Here is a 22,513-nt window from a genome sequence, read left to right as displayed (position 1 = left end):
AGGAGCCGCGCGGGAAGAACGGCGCTTAACTTTGGCCGCTTTTTTGCCGTCGCCCAAATCAAGGGCGGCCATAGCATTAACGTCTCCCACCTCAAGGGCGGCCCAAGAAGAAGCCGTCCGAGCAGAGTGGTCGGCCAAGATGGCGGAGGCGAGCAGCGGGGGATGGGCGTTTATGGCGGGAAAAACCGCCGCACCGGAGGAAGAACCGGGACACTGACCGGCCTCCAAACTGACACCCAACAGGGGCCAATCAGACTTTAAGACCCCCGCATCACAGAAGTGACGTCACGCTCTGCAATGGCGGACTAAAAAAACAGAAGCTCCCGAACTTCAGCCGCACAAAGAGCATATTAGGAGAGCAAGCTGTTCTGGTAGCGTATCTAAATCAGCGATAGTGGAACGAGAACCGAACGCGACCCCAATAATGTCAACTCCGGGTCCGAAAACTACAGATTTGACTGCTTTCTCCTATCGTCAGCGGGAGGCGGCAAAAAACACACAGGCCGGAGAACAGAATGCTGGTGAAGACGCTACGCGGCCGCGTGCGCCGATGAACGCAGAGGTCAATGGAGATAAGGGGGGAAATGAGATGCCACCAGACAAGTGGGAACAACTCCAAATCTGGTTTCAAGATATTAAATCGGAAATTAAGGAGATGCGTCGCGACTTCGCACAGCTAGGTGCAGATCTCCGTGGAGAGATCTCAGAACTGGGCACCAGAGTTAGCGAAGCTGAAGCAGGCCTAGAAGAGCAGGCAGACTCCCTTAATGTAGTGGAGAACCGTCTATCCGAGCAACAAACTGAGCTAAGATTCCTTACCGATAAGGTGGAAGACCTTGAGAACAGGAGTCGGCGCTCCAACATAAGAATTCGGGGCCTGCCTGAGATGCCGGAATTTGTCAACTGCGAGCTGGTAGTACAAAAAATAGCCGCCCACCTCCTATCTACACCAGAACAGACAATCGCGCCTAATACCATCAGGCTGGAGAGAGCACACAGGGCTACGGGTCAGCGAAGGGCCAACGTACCCAAAGACATAGTGGCGTGTTTCTCCGAGTTTAAAATGAAAGAAGACATCATGCATAAGGCGAGATTGAGCAGCCCGATAACCTGGGAAACGTTTCCCATAGAGATTTTTCAGGACCTATCAGCTACAACCTTGAAACGAAGAGGTGCACTGCGGCCACTGACTGAGCGACTCCGAGCAGAAGGTGTTAAATATAAATGGCAATATCCTTTTGCGTTAGTCTTCTCTCAGGCGGGAAAACAGCGTCGAGTGGTGACATTAGAAGATGCCCAAGATTATCTGGGACAAGACACAACAAGCGATCCGACACAGGCACGAGCACCGGCCGAGGCCCCTCAGAGATCTAAGTCGAAATGGCAGCGGGTGTCTCAAGGACGAGGGCGCCTGAGACGGCAGACGTCGGGGCTCACGGCTACAACAAATAAGAAATCATGAACAACCAATACATGCTGGATTACAAGCGGTATATCGTTGCCACAGGAGGTCATAAAACAAGAAAGTTTGATGGTGGTAATGTTGACAGCAAAACAAGAAACAGACTCATTTAGAGAGCTGAGGCTGGAATCGGGAAGCTAAGTCACTTCTCTAAAAGTCATGTCCCAGTCGGGGACAGGGACATGTCACATATGGTTTGTGGGGAAGGGGGGAGGGGGGATAAGGGAGGGAGGGAAGAGGGAGGGTATAAGGTGGTGGTCATATAACCTGCAATATGAGAATGCATGGCTGATAGGGTGTTCAAATGTGTAACATTAAATGTGAGGGGCCTCAACTCCCCCATGAAGCGTAAGTTAACCTTTAAAGAAATGTTGCGCCTACAAGCAGACCTGGTCTTGCTCCAGGAGACACATCTTAAAAAAAGTTATGAAAAGTTAGTTTGTCATAAACGTTTTCCCATGATATTGTTTTCCTCCTGTAGTGGGAATTCCAAAAAGAGGGGGGTCCTAACAGCGTTCTCAGGCAGGCACCCGTGGCAGATCCACAAAACTGTCCCTGATAAGGAAGGTAGATTCCTCCTGATAGTGGCCTCCCTATATAATATCCAATATACTATTCTTAATGTATATGCACCCAATCAAGGACAAGGCCCATTCCTTGAGCGTTTAGAGCGACTACTACAAGATTATCAGCAGGGACACCTATTAATAGGGGGTGACCTGAACCTCACTATTCATCCTCCCCTGGATAACTCCACGGGACAGGCAACTTATGCAAAAGCCGATAGGAAATTATTCAAAGGTTTTATGGCCAGGTGGGGACTGGTGGACCTCTGGCGGTCACACCATGGCTCCGAAAAAGATTATACATATTACTCCTCCCAATATAAATCTTACTCAAGAATAGATACCTGGCTGGGGGAGGTGACAGTAGCTAATAAAGTTCAGGAGATAGACATTGAACCCCGCACGTGGTCCGACCACTCCCCGGTGACCATGACATTGAGATTAGGAGTTAAACGAGTGGGCACACGATACTGGCGGCTGGATGAGATGCTCCTACATGAGATGAAGAATATCCCAACAATAGAACAATACATTTCAGAATACATTGAATTTAATGATACAGGAGAGGTACACCCAGCCAGCGTATGGGAGGGGCTTAAAGTAGTGATCAGAGGGAAATTGATTGCACTGAAGACACATATAAATAAAACCCGCGCAGAAGAGGAGAATGGTATTAGAACTGAACTCCTCAACTTAGAGCGCAAACATAAAGAAAACCCTACGGAGGTAGCTGAACTAGAAAAGATGCAGCAGTTGAGATCAAAACTTAATGAACTCCAAATTGCAGATATAGCGGCCCAACTGCAATGTGCACAGCAAGAACACTTTGAATTTGGGGACAAGGCGAGTAGGCTGTTGGCATGTAAACTTAAAAAATTGGTTCAACGCAATTATATTGGGGGTATTCAAACCCCAACTGGGGAACTTGTCACGCAAACAGAAGAGGTACAGGAGACTTTCTTAAATTACTATACTACATTGTATGAACCGGAACACTCAGCTGAGGACGCCGCAAGCGAGCAATATCTGGGACAGATTGATGTCCCCCAGCTGCAAGAAGGAGAGTCAGAGTTTCTCTCGTCTCCTATAACGCTGGAAGGTATCAAATGGGCGATAGGGGACATGGCAAATGGCAAGGCCCCAGGCCCAGATGGGTTTACTGTAAGATTTTATAAGCTATTTATCAAACATCTGGCGCCACTATTGTTGAAATTATTTAACTCCCTAGAAGATGCGCGTGAGCTGCCTTACTCGTGGAGACTAGCTGCGATTACCCTGTTATTAAAACCAGGGAAAGATCCTCAGCTTTGTGGCTCCTATAGGCCAATTTCTCTACTGAATGTAGATTATAAGATATTTACAAAAATTTTGGCTCGCAGATTACAAGAAAAATTGCCTGGTGTGATACATGGGGATCAGGCGGGATTTATAACAGGTCGCCAGACATTCGATAATATCCGTTGCTTATTACACATTATACAGCAAGTGGAGGATGAACCAACGCCCGCAGTATTGCTTTCGATAGATGCCGAGAAGGCATTTGATCGGGTGGATTGGACCTTCATGTTCGCAGTGTTTAGGCGAGTAGGGATAAAAGGGAGATATCTCAAATGGTTACGGTTACTATACCAGGCCCCATTAGCTACAATAAAAATCAATGGGTCTTACACGAGAACGTTTAATCTATGGCGGGGCACTAGACAGGGATGTGCACTATCCCCCCTCCTGTTTGCTCTATCTTTGGAGCCACTGGCCTGTAAGATTAGAAGGGATACAATAGTAAAGGGGATAGTGAGGGGTATGAGGGAACATAAAATTATGTTATTTGCAGATGACATATTACTCACTCTTTCCCAGCCGGAACAGTCAGTGAACCGGATAATAGAACATTTGACGCACTATGGGCAGCTATCAGGATTCAAGCCTAACTTGACAAAATCAGTTTTCTTAAATCTAACAGTACCCCCTAGCGACCTACCGGACCTTCAGGCAGCATTTCCATTTGTGTGGGCTAAGAGTTCGATCAGATATTTGGGAGTACAGATAACACCAAGAATAGAGGATCTCTTTCATACTAATTTCCCCCTAAAAATAGATGAACTTTTTAGGGAACTCGATAGATGGGAAGGGCTTAATATCTCATGGAAGGGACGTATCTCTGCGGTTAAGATGATGATACTTCCCAAGCTACTATATCTCTTTATGGCGCTTCCTGTCCCAATTCCTAACACTTTGTTTGTTAAACTCAGGCGAAACGTTTTTACATATATCTGGAAGAAACGCCCTCCGCGTGTAAAACGGACTATGATGTATCAACCTCATGAGAAGGGAGGTATGGGAGTCCCCAACTTTTACTTATATTATCAAGCAGCACAGTTAAGAATTTTAGCAGATTGGGTCCCAGGGGCAACAAAGAAATGGTTGCATTGGGAACGGGCATGGTTGGGCCGGAAAGAAATAGAGGACATCCTATGGATCCCAGGGGAAGAGTTGACGCCAATAATTAGGAGGGTTCCATTGGGAGTGAAACATATCTTATCGACCTGGTATCAGATTAGGAGGACGTTGTTCCCAGAACGCAATTATTATAGGCAAACAGCAATTAGGTGGGCGAGAGGATTTCCTTCGGGTAAATCTGAAAAGGCCTTCCAAATTTGGGCACAGGTGGGACTACGCACTCTAGGTCAATTATGGGGAGAGGGAGAAGTGGTGGGCTTTGCGGAACTTCAAGCAGAATACGGGTTGGTAGAGAGGGACTTGGTATACTATTGTGGTCTTCGCAATTTCATTAAGAGGCGAGCGCAGGATGAGCTGGAGCTGGAGGAAACAGCACTGGAAATAGCGATGCGTAAAGGGGGAGGTAAGGGTAGTATAACACGTATATATTTAGCTCTGCTGGGACGCACTGATCCTCAGGTGTTCTACCAGGCAAGATGGGAAACGGCATTGCAGCGCACATATCCTCAGATAATGTGGAAACGAAATTATAAGTACTTACTCAAGCCATCCCCAGCACAATCTGCGAGCGAAAATGGATTTAAAATGTTATACTGGTGGTACTACACTCCCATCAGGTTGCAGAAAATGTATCCAGGGATATCGGGGCAATGCTGGCGGGAGTGTGGCCAAGCGGGCACGTTTTTACATGTCTGGTGGGACTGTGAAAAAGTAAAAGCTTATTGGGCAAAAGTGATAGAGGAGGTTAATAAAGTGACTCAAAAGACCTATACTTGTGAAGCGGAAAGCTGCCTCCTCCACTTTAAGCCTCCAATAATACCTAGCTGGCAACACAGGTTGGCCATTCAATATTTTGTAGCAGCAAAGCTGGTTTTGGCCCGGGCCTGGAAACAAGTGGAAATACCGGGGATTGGCATGGTGCTACGAAAGGTGGAGTATCTATATCAAATGTCGAAGCTCACGGCATTGCGGAGAGGCTCTATGATGGCCTTCACAAAAATTTGGACACTCTATGAACAGTCAAAAGACTTGGACTAGCCACCACAGGGATGGGGTGGGGAAGGGAGGGGGGAAGGGAAGGAAGCATAAGGAGATGATTATTTGTATTAGAAATTTGCAACAGGTTAAATGTTGAAATATTCTGTTTGATTTTCAAAATTGTTGCTTTCTGTGTTTCTCGATTAGGAGCTAATCCTATATTGTATTTTGAAATTGATAAATAAAAGATTAAAAAAAAAAAAAAAAAAAAGACCCCCGCATCCCCGCTAGAAGCGCACACGCGGTCCGGGGAGCGAATCTTTGCGCCCTCGCCCTCCGACGCCATAGGCTACGTGGAGACCGATCGGGGAACCCCCGCCCGCTATAAAAAGGTAAAAATTACCTGCTTCTCGCTCCGAGCTGTAACAAACTGGTGTCCCAGTGAGTAGCTGCAATAAACGTTTAAATAAACGTTGAAATAAACGCCCTTAAGGACGTCCAAAAAAAATTTTTTTTTTTTTTTAAACGGAGCCAGCGGGAGGGGGGAGAAAAGGAGGGACCTGGCACCACCAGGTTTGCACTTGCTCAAGAAGAGCCCTCAACCCCAGGTACTCAACAAAACCTAAAAATTAGGCTTGGAGTCCTAGCCAGAGCTGCTGCTGTGTGTGACAACCACCTGCTGAGATAGAGAACATACTGAGGAGTTTCCGGCAGCACATGACCACATATAGGGAGGCAAAAGGATTGCTCTCTATCTCCACCTGCTGGTAGATGGACACAACCCACCAGTCTATGGATTGATCAGCATGATGATATGGAAATTTTTATTTCACTCAGACGTTGCCTAGACATCGCTGCCACGGATTGCCAGATTGCAGAGATAAGCAGAAATCTGTAGAACGATATAAATCGCTGAATGCAGCTGGCATGCGCCAATTTTTTTTAAAGTAACAATACAATTCACCAAATATATTACAGTGTTTCAAACAGAGGTAAACAAATATCCAATAGTAGAATTTTAAGACTAGTATCCCCACCCAACTCCCCCTTTCTCCTCCAACAGAAAGACAGAAACAGACTGAATGCAAGAAACCCATGGACACTTTGTATACATTATATATAGTCAATCAGTCTATGTCGTCTTATGTTGATCTCTCCATTGCAAATAAATGTCCCATATTTTGTGAGAGAGTTGTATATGTCTATTCTTCATTGCTGTCAATTGGACATTAAACAAATAAAGACAAGTTTTTTGAAAACACTATCCATCCAATGAGCTGCTATCAGCAATTTCACATCACAAACCCTAGGTCTTCACTGTTGGTTCTTATGGACAATTTAACAGAATATGGATATTGCTTAAGCTATGCCTTTAAATGGGCTAAGTCAAAGGCACTGCCCCACTGATTCTAATATAAAAGCTACTTGGGGTGAAGGGTTTCCCCTTTACAATGGGTCTCATAGTCCTTCAGATATCTAGGGATACATCTTGCAGCTTATACTCGGAGCCTTTATGCTTTAAATGTGGATAAGCTCATGACAAATACAAAACAGCATTTGATGACATGGCAATCTCTACCTGACATTGTTAAGTAGGATACATTCAATCCCAATGGTGCTTTTTCCAAAATGGCTCTACGTGCTGCAGATGTTTCCTATCCACTTATTAAGAAAAGACTTGAAAGGCTTACAGCCTCTATACATGAAATTTTGCTGGGGAGGGAGAAAATCAAGGATGCAGGTGTCTTTGTTATAGGGTTAACTGGAAGCAAGGAAGTTTGGGACTTCACGATATAAAACTTTATCATCAAGCTTGACTCTTATGCCACTTGCATGATTGTATAATCTTGACTCTCCATTAGCCAAACAGGAGTTTTTGACTCTTTGGCATTTAAATTTTTTACTGCATTCTTCCCAAACGCAATTGCTACTATATCTTAAACACAGCGCTGCGTACGTCTAGTAGCGCTATAGAAATGATAAGTAGTAGTAGTAGTAGTAGTAGTATATTACTCCAGGTTATGAGGGATTTCTTTAAAATGGTAGTCAAATTGTTGGGAGGTGATCCTTTAGTTATTGATCTCTTACAGATTACTGGCAATGGAGCCTTTCTACCAGATTTAGAAAATAAAGTCTGTGGGATGGGCAGAACAGGGCTTGATGCTTCTAGAACATCTATTGGCAGTGATCAGCACTTTACTATCTTACAACAATTTGCAGGAACATATGCCTATTTGACGGGGGAGGGGGATGGATTTGCTTACTGCCAAGTGAAACATTACATTTAGTTGCTTCATGGTACAGGTTTGGGTGGCCAATTGGGAACTAAATTGTGGGCCTTTTTTGAGTCAACTCCTAGTGATAAGGATCACAATATCTGGTGCTAGTAAGTCCTTGTGACTCCTGATTGGTCCTCAGGACTATTCAGGGTTGAAATTAAGATGAAAAGCGGACTTGGGTATGTCCCTGAAAGGGTGGGACATTGGTAAAACTTTGGCAGCCATACCTAAGTTAGCTCATAATGCAGATCTTAGGGAATGTCAGTATACAGTGATCCATAGAGTGTACCTTACTCAATCCCAGTTATTTTTAGAGTATCCAATTTGTCTTAAATGCACTGCTGGGAATAATTATTATTTTCATGCTTTTTGGGTCTGTCCCACCATTCAGCTTTTTTGGAGAAGTGTTCAAGGGCTTCTAGAAATTGTGCTTCATCAGAGTATTCCTTTGGACCCCAGGATTTGTTTTATTAAATGCTCTGGGTTCTTGGAATGCTCAGGGAGAGCAGCTAAAGCGAAGATACTTACCTGTAGCAGGTATTCTCCAAGGACAGCAGGCTTCACATTCTCACAAGTGGGTAGACCCAAACCCTCCTCTCCTCTTCCCCCACTCTCCGTCTCTGTTGACAACGCCCTCATCCTCCCCGTCTCGTCAGCCCGCAATCTTGGAGTCATTTTCGACTCCTCCCTCTCCTTCTCTGTCCACATCCAGCAGACAACTAAGACCTGTCGCTTCTTCCTCTATAATATTAGCAAAATCCGCCCATTCCTCTCTGTACAGACCACCCGAACCCTCGTCCACTCACTCGTTACCTCTCGTCTTGATTATTGCAACCTTCTCCTCGCTGGTCTCCCGCTTAGCCACCTATCCCCCCTTCAATCTGTCCAAAATTCCGCCGCACGTCTTATCTACCGCGTGAACCGATACTCCCATATCACCCCTCTCCTCAAGTCGCTTCACTGGCTCCCGTTCCGCTACCGTATACAGTTCAAGCTTCTCCTAATGACCTTCAAATGCACTCAATCTGCAGCCCCCCATTACCTCTCTTCCCTCCTCTCCCCCTATGTCCCCACCCGTAACCTCCGCTCTCAGGATAAATCACTCCTATCTGTACCCTTCTCCACCACCGCTAACTCCAGACTCCGCCCCTTCTGCCTCGCATCACCTTATGCCTGGAACAGACTCCCCGAGCCCATACGCCATGCGCCCTCCCTGCCCATCTTCAAATCCTTACTCAAAGCCCATCTCTTTTCCCTTGCTTTTGGCGCTTAACCGACCTTCCCCATTCATGATACCTACACTGACTACATAGCTTGTTACCTTTAGATTGTAAGCTCTCTAGAGCAGGGACCGTCCTTCCCCATGTTTTAACTTGTACAGCGCTGCGTAACCCTTGTAGCGCTTTAGAAATGCTAAGTAGTAGTAGTAGTAGTAGACGAACCCCGCATCGCCCGGGCTGACAAAATACCAGACAGATTAACGAGAGCTTTCTGGAGCGCGAGCAGTGCTCCAATGCACATGAGTGAGTGCCTTCCTGCCCGCTGCTCGACCGCGCCTTTCAGGGGATGTGGGTGGGATTGTGAGAATGTGAAGCCTGCTGTCCTCAGAGAATAACTGCTACAGGTAAGTATCTTCGCTTTCTCCCAGGATAAGCAGGCTTACCATTCTCAAAAGTGGGGAATCCCTAGCATCCACATTGGTCAATTGGGCCTCGCAATGGCAAGGACTTAACGCAAATTAACCTGAAACTATATACAACTAGATGAGGGTGAAGCCTGGAAAAGAACAAAACAGGCCTAGGATTGTGAAGTTGGATTTTAGACCCCAAACAGATTCTGCAACAATGACTGCCCAAACCAACTGTCACATCAGGCATCTTGCTCAAGGCAGTACTGAGTATGTGTGGACTGAAGACTATGTCGCAGCCTTGCAAATCTCTTCAGTGGAGGCTGACTTCAAGTGGGTTACCGACGCAACCATGGCTCTAACAGTATGAGCCATGACATGACCCTCCAGAGTCAGCCCAGCCTGGGCATAAGCGAAGGAGATGCAATCTGCTAGCCAAATGAATATGGTGCGTTTCCCGACAGCGACCCCCATCCTATTGGGGTCAAAATAAACAAACAACTGGGAAGACTGTCTGTGGAGCTTTGTCCGTTTCAAGTAAAAGGCCAACACTCTCTTGCATGAGGTCGGGAAAAGAATGTTGGCAAGTCATTGACTGGTTCAGATGGAACTCCGGCACCAACTTTGGCAGGAACTTAGGGTGCGTGCGGAGGACTACTCTGTTGTGATGAAACTTAGTATAAGGTGCATCCACTACTAAGGCCTAAGCTCACTGACCCTATCAGCTGAAATAACAACCACCAAGAAAACAACCTTCCAGGTCAAGTACTTCAGATGGCAGGAATTCAGTGGCTCAAAAGGATCTTTCATCAGTTAGGTGAGAAAGACGTTGAGATCCCATGACACAGGTGGAGGCTTGACAGGGGGCTTTGACAAAAGCAAACCTCTCATGAAGCGAACAACTAAAGAATAGCCAGATGATAAACACTAATTGCACTAAGGAGAACCCTTACAGAGTTGGTCTTGAGACCAATAAGTGTAGAAGGTATTCAAGTAGAGTCTGTGTAGGACAAGAAAGGGGATTTATGGCCTTGCTGTCACACCAGACGGCAAACCTCCTCCATTTAAAAGAATAACACCTCTTAGTGGAATGCTTCCTGGAAGCCAGCAAGACCCGGGAGACACCCTCCGAAAGAACCAAGGAAGCACATTCTAGGCTCTCAACATCCAGGCCATGAGAGCCAGAGACTTGAGGTTGGGAAGCAGAAATGACCTTCTGTTCTGAGTGATGAAGGTTGGAAAACAGTCCAATCTCAACAGTTCTTCAGAGCACAATTCCAGAAGAAGAGGGAACCAACTCTGTTGCGGCCAGTAGGGTGCGATCAGAATCATGGTTCCGCGGTCTTGCTTGAGTTTCAACAAAGTCTTTCCCATTAGAGGCATCGGAGGATATGCATACAGAAGGCCTCGCCCCCAATGAAGAAGGAAGGCATGGAACAAAACTGAGGGACCTTGTGGTTGAGTGGCAAAAAGATCCACCGATGGGGTGCCCCACACTCAGAAGATCTTACGGGCTACACCCATATTGAGAGACCACTCGTGAGGTTGCATTATCCTGCTCAGCTTGTCGGCCAGGTCGTTATTTACATCCGTCAGATAAGTGGCTTGAAGAAACATGCCATGTTCGTGTGCCCAATGCCACATCTGGACAGCTTCTTGACAAAGAGGGTGAGATCCGGTGCCCCCCTGCTTGTTGGTATAATACAGGAGTAGGCAACTCCGGTCCTCGACAGCCGCAGGCAGGTCAGTTTCTAGGATATCCACAATGAATATGCAGGAGATAGATTTGCATACCATGGAGGCAGTGCTTACAAATCTATCTCCTGCATATTCATTGTGGATATCCTGAAAACCTGACCTGCCTGCGGCTCTCGAGGACCGGAGTTGCCTACCCCTGGTATAATACATTGCAACCTGACTGTCTGTTTGAATTACAACAATCTGATGGGACAGCTGGTCTCTGAAAGCCTTTAGAGCATTCCAGGTTGCTCGGAGCTCCAGGAGGTTGATCTGAAGATTTGTTTCCTGGGGGGACCAAGCTCCTTGAGTATGAAGCCCATCTACATGAGCTCCCCAACCAAGGAGGGATGCATCAGTCGTCAGCTCCTTTTGTGGCTGAGGCATTTGGAATGGAAGTCCCCTGGTCAAACTGGACCAAATTGTCCACCACTGAAGAGAGCGGATAAGCTCTGGGGACACCTGGATGACATCTTGCCTTTAGAGCATTCCAGGTTGCTCGGAGCTCCAGGAGGTTGATCTGAAGATTTGTTTCCTGGGGGGACCAAGCTCCTTGAGTATGAAGCCCATCTACATGAGCTCCCCAACCAAGGAGGGATGCATCAGTCGTCAGCTCCTTTTGTGGCTGAGGCATTTGGAATGGAAGTCCCCTGGTCAAACTGGACCAAATTGTCCACCACTGAAGAGAGCGGATAAGCTCTGGGGACACCTGGATGACATCTTCTAGGCTTCCCATGGCTTGATACCACTGAGAAGCTAGGGACCATTGAGCAGGTGTAGGCGTGCCATGGGTGTAATGTACACTGTGGAAGCCATGTGGCCCAGCAATCTCAACATCTGCCGAGCTGTGACCTGCTGCAATGTCCGAACTTTGGACGCCAGCAAAAGAAGATTGCCCGCATGCACTTCTGGGAGGTAGGCTCGGATATTCTTCATATCAAGCAGGGCTCCTATGAACTCCAATTGCTGAACTGGATGGAGATGGGACTCGGGGTAGTTGATAACAAACCCTAGTAGTTCTAGCACCTGAACAGTCATCCGCATGGACTCCCAAGCACCCTGTTCTAGAACCCCAATAGTCATCCGCATGGACTCCCGAGCACCCTCCTCGGAGGTGCTCTTTACCAGCCAATTGTCGAGATAAGGGAACATAAGAACTCACAGTCTGCGTAGCGACACTGTGACTACCGCTAAGCACTTGGTAAAGACCCTGGGAGCTGATGCGAGGCCAAAAGGCAACACGCAGTACTGAAAGTGATGTGTTCCTAGCCAAAATCGAAGATACTTCCAGTGGGCTGGAAGTATCGGGATGTGCATTTATACATCCTTCAAGTCCAGAGAACATAGCCAATCATTTTCCTGAATCATGGAAAGCAGAGTGCCCAGGGAAACCATCCTAAACTTTTCTCGGACTAGGAATTTGTTCAGGGCCCTTAGGTCTAGGATTGGACGCATCCCTCCAGTCATTTTCTGCACAAGGAAGTATGTGGAATAGAATCCCTGCCCTTCTTCCCCTGGTGGAATGGGTTCGACCACATGGGTCTTGAGAAGGGTGGAGAATTCCTCTGCAAGTACATGTTTGGCTGAGAGCTGAAAGAATGGGCTCTCGGAGGACAATTTGGAGGTTTGGAAAGCAAATTGAGGGTGTACCTGAGCCAGACTATTTGAAGAACCCACTGGTCGGCGGTTATGAGAGGCCACCATTGGTGAAAAAACATTAACCTCCCCCCAAACGGCAAGTCGTCTGGGATGGACACCTTGATTGTGGCTATACTCTGCTGGAGCCAGTCAAAAACTCGTCCCTTGCTTTTGCTGGGGGGCAGCCGAGGCCTTGGGCGCACACTGTTGACAAGAACGAGGGTGCTGGAGCTGAGCCTGAGCAGGCTAGTGAGCCACAGGAGCGTACCTATGCCTAGAGTAGGAATAGGGAGCACTTAGCAACCTACCAAAATACCTCTTGGATGAGGAGGCAGATGCCTGGCGGGAGAGAGAAGACATGCATCAGTGTGCTTCTTAATTTGATCAGCGACCTCCTCTACTTTCTCTCTGAAAAAATTATCCCCCCCGGCAAGGGGCATCTGCCATCCTCTGTTGGACAGAATGGTCCAGGTCAGAAACACGCAACCATGACAGTCTGCACATTGCTATACCTTGTGCAGAGATTCTGGATGCCACGTCAAAAGTGTGGTAAGTGCCCCTGGCCAAGAACTTGTGACACGCCTTCTGCTGCTTGACCAACTGGTGAAATGGCTTGGTCTGCTTTGGAGTAGCAATCCTCCCCCTTTAAGCAGCCCTCCAAATCCCAGGTTTAAACGAACACTTAACCAGGTGTTATGCATGACTTGAAGCAGGTATGCTTTGGAAAATTTTCACATTGACATATACATGTGTATTGCTGGTGTAAAATACAAAAATACATATATAATCTAAAGGTCCACCTAAACCAGGGCTGCCGAGAGACAGAGCCGGGCTCCAATCACCCGGGTCCTGACACAAAGGAGCAGGAGAAAGACAGATCAAAGGAGCAGAACCTTCTGCTTGCCTCCGGAAGCCTTGCCAGCGCCAGGCCCCCCTTGAGGCCGGACCCAGGGAATCTTGCCACCCCACCCCCCTCTCTCAGCAGCCTTGAAGTAAACCATGCCCAGAACACACCCCCTTAAAATTTCTGTGTGTTGCTGCTTCCATATATATGTAGCACTTTTTCTAAAATCACTACTTACATTTATTTATAAATGTCTGAGGGATGCTGCTTGTCTTAACATGTTCTTTCATAAAAAGGCTTCTCCTGATTTGTGCATGCCACAAAATACACATTTATTTTTGGTACCCGTAATATTTTGTAAAAAGCTATGTGTTCAGTGAGCTTTTTCTAAAATACTAGGGATGTTCTTAACACACAAATCTAAATGTCCATTTTCCAACCTAGATGCTCTATACAAAGTTATTCTCAATATATCCAGCACAAAACATCAGCATCAATACTAGCCCAACCTACCTTCATCCGTCTAATTCCAGCTTCTCCATGAATTCCTAGAATAAATGCACAATATGCATAGTAATTACTAATGCAAATTACAGCAAGCTGAATAGCAAATGGAACAAGAGAAAGGGAGAGACATGGTGGAGTCAATCAAAAGACAACTCAAGAGAGAGAGAGAGAGACAGACAGACAGACAGACAGATGATTAACAGCTGATTAATACTCAGACTGAAATAAAGTATGCAAACCAACACACACTCCAACTAGAACATGCCAAAGGAAAAAACAAAAGAAAGGCACTCTGCAGGATGCAGATACACTACCCCTACAAACAACACAAGGGAGAAAATAAGGTGAAGGCCTAAATGAACATACACATGCATAAAATGTATTTATTATAAAATCTTTTTTTATGAATAATAAAGAATTATTACTAAGTTTTCATGAATTTTTCTCCATTATAAACAGACATTAGTTAAAAGAAAATCCCCTCCCCCAAAACCCAATACTTAATGTAGAAGATTCCACGATCCCTCCCTTGTAAACACATGCATAAAATAAAGGCATACATTAATTAATTCAAGAAATAGATGGGTCAGTATTCAGCTACCATTTTAGTGTTCTTTTTAAATATCAGCTGTGGCAGTCAAAAATTATCTGGAAATTCAGTGCCACCATCTAAATAACAACACAGAGTGGAAAAGAACCAAGTCCAAGAGATCAGTCCAAACACCAGGATAAGATGCTCCAAACACAACTTTACAGGTAAGGCCGTCAGTGACAGAACTTATCTGGATGCTGGCAATATTCAGTCTACTATCTGGATAATTTAGGATTGCCTTCTGTCTGTCCTAAATTGTCCAGAAAGCTCACTGAATATTGCCACTATCTGAATAAATTGCAAGACCTCCCTGGCTCTGTCCATGCTCAATATAGGGGTAATTCTCAAAAGATCACCTAAAGTGTGTGACCTAAGCATCAAATCTATAATGGCAATTATGTATAAAACAGCTGTTATAGAATACGAACATAAGTCCTCAGTTACACGTCTAATCTCAGTTGCAAGCATTTACACTAGCTTAATGGCTGGTATAAATGCTTGCACCTAAATGCTGACAATTATGCATGTAACTGAACGCGTTCTATAACCTAGGCACACCCCTGCCCATGCCCCTCCCACAGCCACACCTCACCCATGCCCCTTCCATAGCCACACACCCCAGCAGTTGTGCACAAAAGGAATTAGAAACAAGGCTAGAGAATATCAATTAAGTGCAGCTATGTGTGTAACTGCAAATTAGTGACAATTCAGTAGCGTACCAAGGGTGGGGCAGTGGGGGCGGTCTGCCCTGGGTGCAGTCAACAAGGGGGTGCACGGAGCAGTTGTGCGGCTGTCAGTCCCCTGCCCCCTCTGACGTTACTTCCTGTTCCAGGGCAGGGGACCGGCAGAGTCGACAGCCACGCAACTGTTCTGTGGACTCCCTTACTAGGAGGAAGGGTGGTGGGGATGATGTGCTTTGGGGGAAGGGGTGTGTGGCATGCCTCGGGGGTGGGAGACACGCAAGCAAGGTATGCCACTGTACCAATTAACTCCAATTATTGCTTAGTAACACCAATTAGCACCTTAAGTTACACATGTAACTGGCAGTATTCTATAACCTGTGTGCACAATTCTGCACACTAAGAGGCAGATGCACTAAAGCTAAATGAGCCTTTAATGACTCTCCAACGAGGAACATTTGATCCGTTGCATGCATCAAAGGGCTTTTACCGAGGAAGCCAGCAGCTAACAAAAACGGAATGGAGATGAGCAATTAGTGTGAAAACCCCATTGAAACGACATGCACTAACCTTTTCCGATTGCCTTTACGCAGGAAAAAAGCAGGAAAACTAACGAGAGGTCTGGACCACTCGTTAGGACAGCTCTGTGCCAGGAAAAATCATTAAGTAAAAAAATAAACAAACTTTGAGCCAATCCCAGCGCATTAGCAGAGCTAAAAGCGCTGTGATTGGTCCAAAGGACGTCAGAAAAACATAAATAAATAAAAATAAAAAAAGGATCGGGAGGGGGCAAGGGCGCTCATCAGGAGCGTCCTGTACGGACGGCCTTGCCCCCCCCCCCACTGCTCCCCACTTTCCGCCGCTCCCCCCACCCCGAAAAAGCAAAATTCGAGCAGCCCCTGCCCCCCTCCCTTCCTCACTACTCTCTCACCTCAGCTCCGCCTCCCGACATCCTCCGTCCTGTGCCCCGCCCCCTTTTGGGGTCTTCGCCGCCATTCCCCTCCTCCATCGGGCCCCCCTCCCTCTTACCGGGCCCGTGCAGCGCCTCTCTCCTCTGTCCGAAGGCGCTGCACGGGCAAGAAGAAAGCCTGATGCCTGCCTTCGCCCAGCTTCGATAGCGCGTCTTTCTCCTGCTGGGCCCGCCCCTACGTAGGTTACCGACGTCAGACAGGGGCGGGCCCAGCAGAAGAAAGACACGCCATCGAAGCTGGGCGAAGGCAGGCATCAGGCTTTCTTCTTGCCCGTGCAGCGCCTTCGGACAGAGGAGAGAGGCGCTGCACGGGCCCGGTAAGAGGGAGGGGGGCCCGATAGAGGAGGGGAATGGCGGCGAAGACCCCAAAAGGGGCGGGGCACAGGACGGAGGATGTCGGGAGGCGGAGCTGAGGTGAGAGAGTAGTGAGGAAGGGAGGGGGGCAGGGGCTGCTCGAATTTTGCTTTTTCGGGGTGGGGGGAGCGGCGGAAAGTGGGGAGCAGGGCTGCTTGAATTTTGCTTTTTCGGGGTGGGGGGAGCGGCGGAAAGTGGGGAGCAGGGGGGGGGGGGCAAGGCCGTCCGTACAGGACGCTCCTGATGAGCGCCCTTGCCCCCTCCCGACCCTTTTTTTTTATTTTTGTTTTGATTTGGGAGCCATGTGCTTGTGATTTGACTGTGTTTTGACTGTTTGTGGCATGCGCAGAGCAGCTAACATAACGCTTGGCTGCTCTGCGCATGATTTGGGGGCCGATTAACGATGTGTATTGTGATTCTTTGATACATTGTACGTTTCAATAGCGATCTCAGCATGTGTGACTTTTTTTTTTGGTGCATTTTTCGTTATTTTAAAATCGTTAGGGACTTTAACGATTTAGATTTTTTTACGTTTGGTTGCTGCATCTGCCTCTAAGTGCAAGATTATAGAATCAGGGGGATAATGGAGAGAGTTTGTAAGGATATTCAGAGGCACCATCCCAGTCAGCAGCTGTTATCTGCAGAAGTGCTTTGAGGACTGCCTTGAAAGAAATTAGGCACTGTTGATTGAGGGACACAGACAGACAAAATGCACAAAGATTAGGATCCTGAAACCCTTGCTCACCCAGCCCCAGCTCCAGCTCATCTGAAGATAAATGAAAGGTTGGTCCAGACCCAGGAACACTGCAGGGAGACAGACTCACGCCCATGGTACCTACAGACAAAGAGGGCACACCAGTGAGGGACATGCACATTGATTCCCTAGTACTTCCATACGAGGAGAGACAGAAAAACACATACTGACCCCTACACACTGGAAGGGAACACTAGTAGATAGACCCAGACAAAAAAAGAACACACACACTGACTCCCCCACAGTATTTGTATAAAGGAACAGAGAGCAGCAAAATCAGCGGATCTGATCAAACAGATTGCAAGATAGCAAAAAATTAATGGAAGGGGGGAGAAAGACCTCAGACAGGTGACAATCAGCCAAATTAATGGGATTACTCATAAAACGGTCACCGTGATTCAATCATTGGTCCTTACCCAACCTCCTCCCAGTGTATATTTTTATAAATAATTTTTTGATACAAAATGCTACATCCAACCATTAAGGGCATACCGTGCAAAAAAACTACTTAACGTAGCAGCATCAAACTTGGGCCTCCCCAACGGACCCATTTCGCCAATGTGGCTTCGTCAGGGGAAGGACGCCCTGTCATAAAGCACTGCTCAAATGGCAAGTGGTAACGTCTGCTTGCCGGTCCTGCCGTCAGCTCAAAAATGGAGCATGCGAATCCGCTGATTTTGCTGCTGTATTTCTATAAGTAAAGCGGAGTTTTCCTATTTTTGTTTGTTACCATAAAGGAACAGACATATTTATCTCCACAGTATTGCATACGAGGATGAAAGACCAGTGAGACCGACATGCATACTTATCCCCTGATACTTTCATACAAAGAGAGACAGAAAGACACATAAATACACACATATTAACCCCTACATACAGGATGGGAACACTAGTAGGTAGGCATAGACAAGCACACATACTGACCCCCATATTATTCGCATATAGGGACAGACACAGAAACACTGACCTCCTCAGTATCTACAGAGAGGAAAGGAATGCTTAATAGACAGGGGGAGAGGGAGACACACACACACACACACACATGTTGATTTGCATAGTATCTGCATACAGGAATAGAAATGTTTTATATATATATATATATTTATTTATTTATTTATTTATTTCTACATACATACATACAAGTTTTTATATAGCACCTACATGTTAATGAAAATGATCAAAGTGGTTCACAAATGATATCACCATTCAAAACCTTCCCGTTCCCACCCTCTTTAATAAAACCTTTAACATTTCCTGGTTACAAACACTTTCCCTAATTCCTGACCTCTTTCAGTTTAACCCTTTATTACTATCAAACAAAAAATACATGAAAACCTCACACCAGCCCCAACATATCTACTATGCTGACATTATGGGTAAGGAGAAATTAGAGCTTAACTGCTTTCGTTTAGGTACTCCAGACCAGTCTAGATACTTGGGTTATGCACACCTACCAGCAGATGGAGACTGGGAACACCTAACTTTGAAACTGAATAAGATCCCTGTGCAGTTCCTTGCCAGCTAGTATGTTGAATAGTAAAGTAGATAACCCTTGGAACTCCCAAATTGCTGTTCTCTTGATTTATCAGGCACTATATTCCTCTTTTTTTGGGGGGGGGGGGGAGAGGAGGGGAACAACCACAGATGCCAAAAAACAGAAGACCTATGTACATAACAACCAGATATACCAACAGAATCCTTCTTAACTGCCTTATGAGGCATTATGAGCCACTTTGTAGCTTCACAGGGAGGGTTCTGGACTGGTCTGGAGTGCCTAAAGGAAAGAAAATTAGCAGGTAAGACCTAATTTCTCCTTCCATAGCAGCACTCCAGACTGGTCTAGATGCTTGAGAAGTACCAAAGCAGTACCAGTTAAGGGCAGGAACCCCTGGAGACTGGAATTCAACACCCCAGCCCCAAAGGGTGATAATGCCTCACAATCGACTGCAATGAGGACCAAACTGCTCCCCAACAAATGTCTTGACAGTGGAATAAAGCTGTTCTCTGAAGGTTGTGCATGTGTGTGTACCTGTCGGCTATTCAAAAAGAAAATGGGTGCTCAAGGCTCCACAGGGCCCCCCCCCCTCCGAAGCCCACACACAAACAGTCCTTCTGGAGGTGGGGGGGGGGGGGGGGGGGAGAAACCTGGCCATCTGAGTGTAACACCCCAGGGATCTATGTGGCCCAAAGAGACTAACACTCCAACAGCCCAGAATCACTGCCAAGAGTCATCCAAAGGGTAAATGTGTGTGTGTGTCTCTCTCTGTCTGTTTTTTTATTTTTTAAGTGCTAGGCAAGTCTTCCCAGTGTACTTCTATTTCTTGATCTGGAAATTCCCTCCTCCTGTGACTACCAGACCAGGCTACATGTTCACCAGCTGCTGGAGACTGAGAACATACTGGCTGACAGGAACTGCACAGTTTCAAAGTCAGTTGTTCACAATCTTCATTTGCTGGTAGGCGTACATAACCCAAGCGCCAGGACCTCTCTGAATTGCAGTTATGGAAAGACATGTTTAACCCCATAGTACTTGCATATGGAGAGGTAACACCAGTAGTCACATACACACACTGCCCCCCTACCCTCCCAATATCATCTGAATACAAGCAGGGAACACCAGTAGATACACACAATGTTCCTCGGAGTACTTGCAGAAAGGGAGACACACAGAGGTCTCACTTGCTCCCATTCTGTGGAATCATTTTACAAGAGCCAGACAGCCGGCCTCAGGAATTTGAACAGTACAGTTTCAGCACCACCACTGGCTGATCTCTTAGTACTTGTATGAAAAGTGATGCATTAGTCTTATCCTTATCACAGAGCCCAACTTTCTGGTCTCTGACCACTTCCATGAGCAGGGATTCAACAGAGAAATTTGAACTCACCAATTACTCCCAAAGTGGCTGTAACTTTGCGCACTATTTCGTCCAGAGATTTTCCAGCCTCAGCCAGTGCTCCTGCTATCTACATCAATAACAGGAGAGTCATCATTCAGCTCATCGCTAAGTGAATTAGAAAATCAGTGATGTTGTCCAGTGAAATATAGTTAATTTAATTTCTGTAATATTTTTATTTTCCTAGTGCTGCCAGGTGTACACAGCGCTTCACAGACACACCCATAGTATATAATCCCTTCCTCTCACATCTTACAATCTGATAAAACAAATATGTAACAGGCAATTCTACAACTGGGTGCCTCTATGTAGGAACCTCAAGGATGTGCAGTAGGATCCTATCCTAGAACAGTTCCTAGTTAATTAAGCTTCATTATACAATACTGGCGTAACCTGGTATCAGTGCACCTAACATTTAGGCACCCACAGTTACACCAGCCACAAAACTGGCATAAGTGCAGATACCTAAACACAACAAAGACACGCAGGAGACATATGGCTGGCAGACAATATGACTGCAGTTTCAGCTGGCAGGAAAGCCATAGCAACAATGAAGAACTCAGATCCAGCACTTCCTAGCCCCAATTCACCACTCAGTGCATTGAGGCTGTCAACCAATGCCTGTCCTGCTGCAAAAAACAAAGCAAAGGTGGAAGTGGGACTGTACCAAATAACCAAGGCAAACCATGGTTAAAGAGTGTCCAAAAGTTTATTCACCAGTGGTAAACCTGACTCAAAGAAGAAAACCCTACAAGGGCCGTGTTTCAGATGAAGAGCTTACCTCAGGGGTTGAATTAGTTCAAGTCAGTCAACTTCACAGAATCATAAAACATGTGGAACAAAAGAACTCTCAAAAAAAAAAAAAAAAAAAAGAACTCTCAAAGTGACAGCATGTTTTGATAGCAGATGCGCCTTCTCCATAAATATAATCACTTTTGAGAGACCTTTCCCCCACCAGCTCTATTAGGGGGGCAAAGGTCTGTAGACCAATCCCTAAGAGCCTGTGACAGGGGCTTCGGCCTGTGCCAATGGGAGTCAGGACACAAAAAATCCTGCTATACCAATCCAGACTGCAACCATCTCCTGGAGACAGAAAATACTGACAAGTTTGAGGAATGCACCAATCCTTATGCTAATGATGACATCACTGAAAGTCAGTGTTCTCTACCTCCATCTACTGGTTGGGGAGCACAACCCACTTGTCTGGACTAGTCTAGCAGGATGATAAGAAAGGTGAAATTAGATCTTACCTGCTAATTTTCTTTCCTCTAGACCCTCCAGACCGGTCAACGCTTGGGTTATGTACTCCTACCAGCAGAGGGAGACTGAGAAAACACTGAACTTTGAACACTGCCTATATAACCTGTGCAGTCCTTCCACTAACCAGTATAATTCAAACAAAGCAGAAAACAAAGAAAACTAACCAGAACCCTGTACGTGGGCATATCATAATTCCCACATCTACTCCCAAAAATTTTTTCTCAAACTTATAGCAGCCCTGGTTCCACTACAAGAATATAAACTGATCGTGGGAGGGGACTTTAACATCACAGCAGATCCCCTAGTTGACTGTAATCCACCAAAGATGAGGCCTAAGGATGCAGAAGACAGAGGCGTAGGGTTGCTACAGAGGGACCTGGGACTTGTGGATGTGTGGAGGGTATTGCACCCGGACGAGAGAGAATATACTTTCCTTTCCACTGTCCACGGGTGTCAGGCAAGGCTGGATTGTATCCTATTAACACAGGGCCTTTTTTCTGTGAGCAAGGCGGCGGGGATTGAAATAGCCGTGGTATCAGATCACAGCCTGGTATGGGTGGATGTGGCCTTGGGTGGGGCTAGGAGTAAAGCGGGATGGCGAATGAACCCAACACTGTACCAGGAGCAAGAATTTAGAGACTATCTGCAACAGGAATGGCAGTTTTTTCTAGAGGATAACAAAAACTCTGTAAATGATCCGGTCGTACTATGGGAGGCAGGGAAGGCTGTATTGAGGGGCAAAATCATTGAATATTCTGCTAGGACTAGGAAGATAAGAGAGGGGGTGCTCCTTGACCAGCTCACAAAACTGCAGAACGCTAGGGCAGCGATGATGAGAGGAGATGAGAGGGCAAAGGACACTTTTAAGGAAACAAAAGTCCAGATCAACGAGACGTTGAACAAAAGGGCAATGC

General features: G+C 46.3%; 1 protein-coding gene across 10 annotated transcripts in view; it reads right to left on the bottom strand.

The window, feature by feature from the left end:
- TKFC (triokinase and FMN cyclase) overlaps positions 1-22,513 on the bottom strand; it is a 262,264-nt gene that overhangs the window by 134,498 nt on the left and 105,253 nt on the right. For all 10 annotated transcript variants that reach the window (XM_030201156.1, XM_030201154.1, XM_030201157.1 and 7 more), the window contains exons 6-8: positions 20,331-20,409; positions 17,437-17,526; positions 14,102-14,136 (exon numbers count right to left, since the gene is read on the bottom strand). In XM_030201156.1, coding sequence (XP_030057016.1) covers positions 14,102-14,136; positions 17,437-17,526; positions 20,331-20,409 — 204 coding nt within the window. The remainder of the gene's footprint in view (positions 1-14,101; positions 14,137-17,436; positions 17,527-20,330; positions 20,410-22,513) is intronic.

Source organism: Microcaecilia unicolor, chromosome 4 (genome assembly GCF_901765095.1).
Source record: "Microcaecilia unicolor chromosome 4, aMicUni1.1, whole genome shotgun sequence".
Taxonomy (NCBI): domain Eukaryota; kingdom Metazoa; phylum Chordata; class Amphibia; order Gymnophiona; family Siphonopidae; genus Microcaecilia; species Microcaecilia unicolor.
This window is presented reverse-complemented; position numbering and strand designations above follow the sequence as displayed.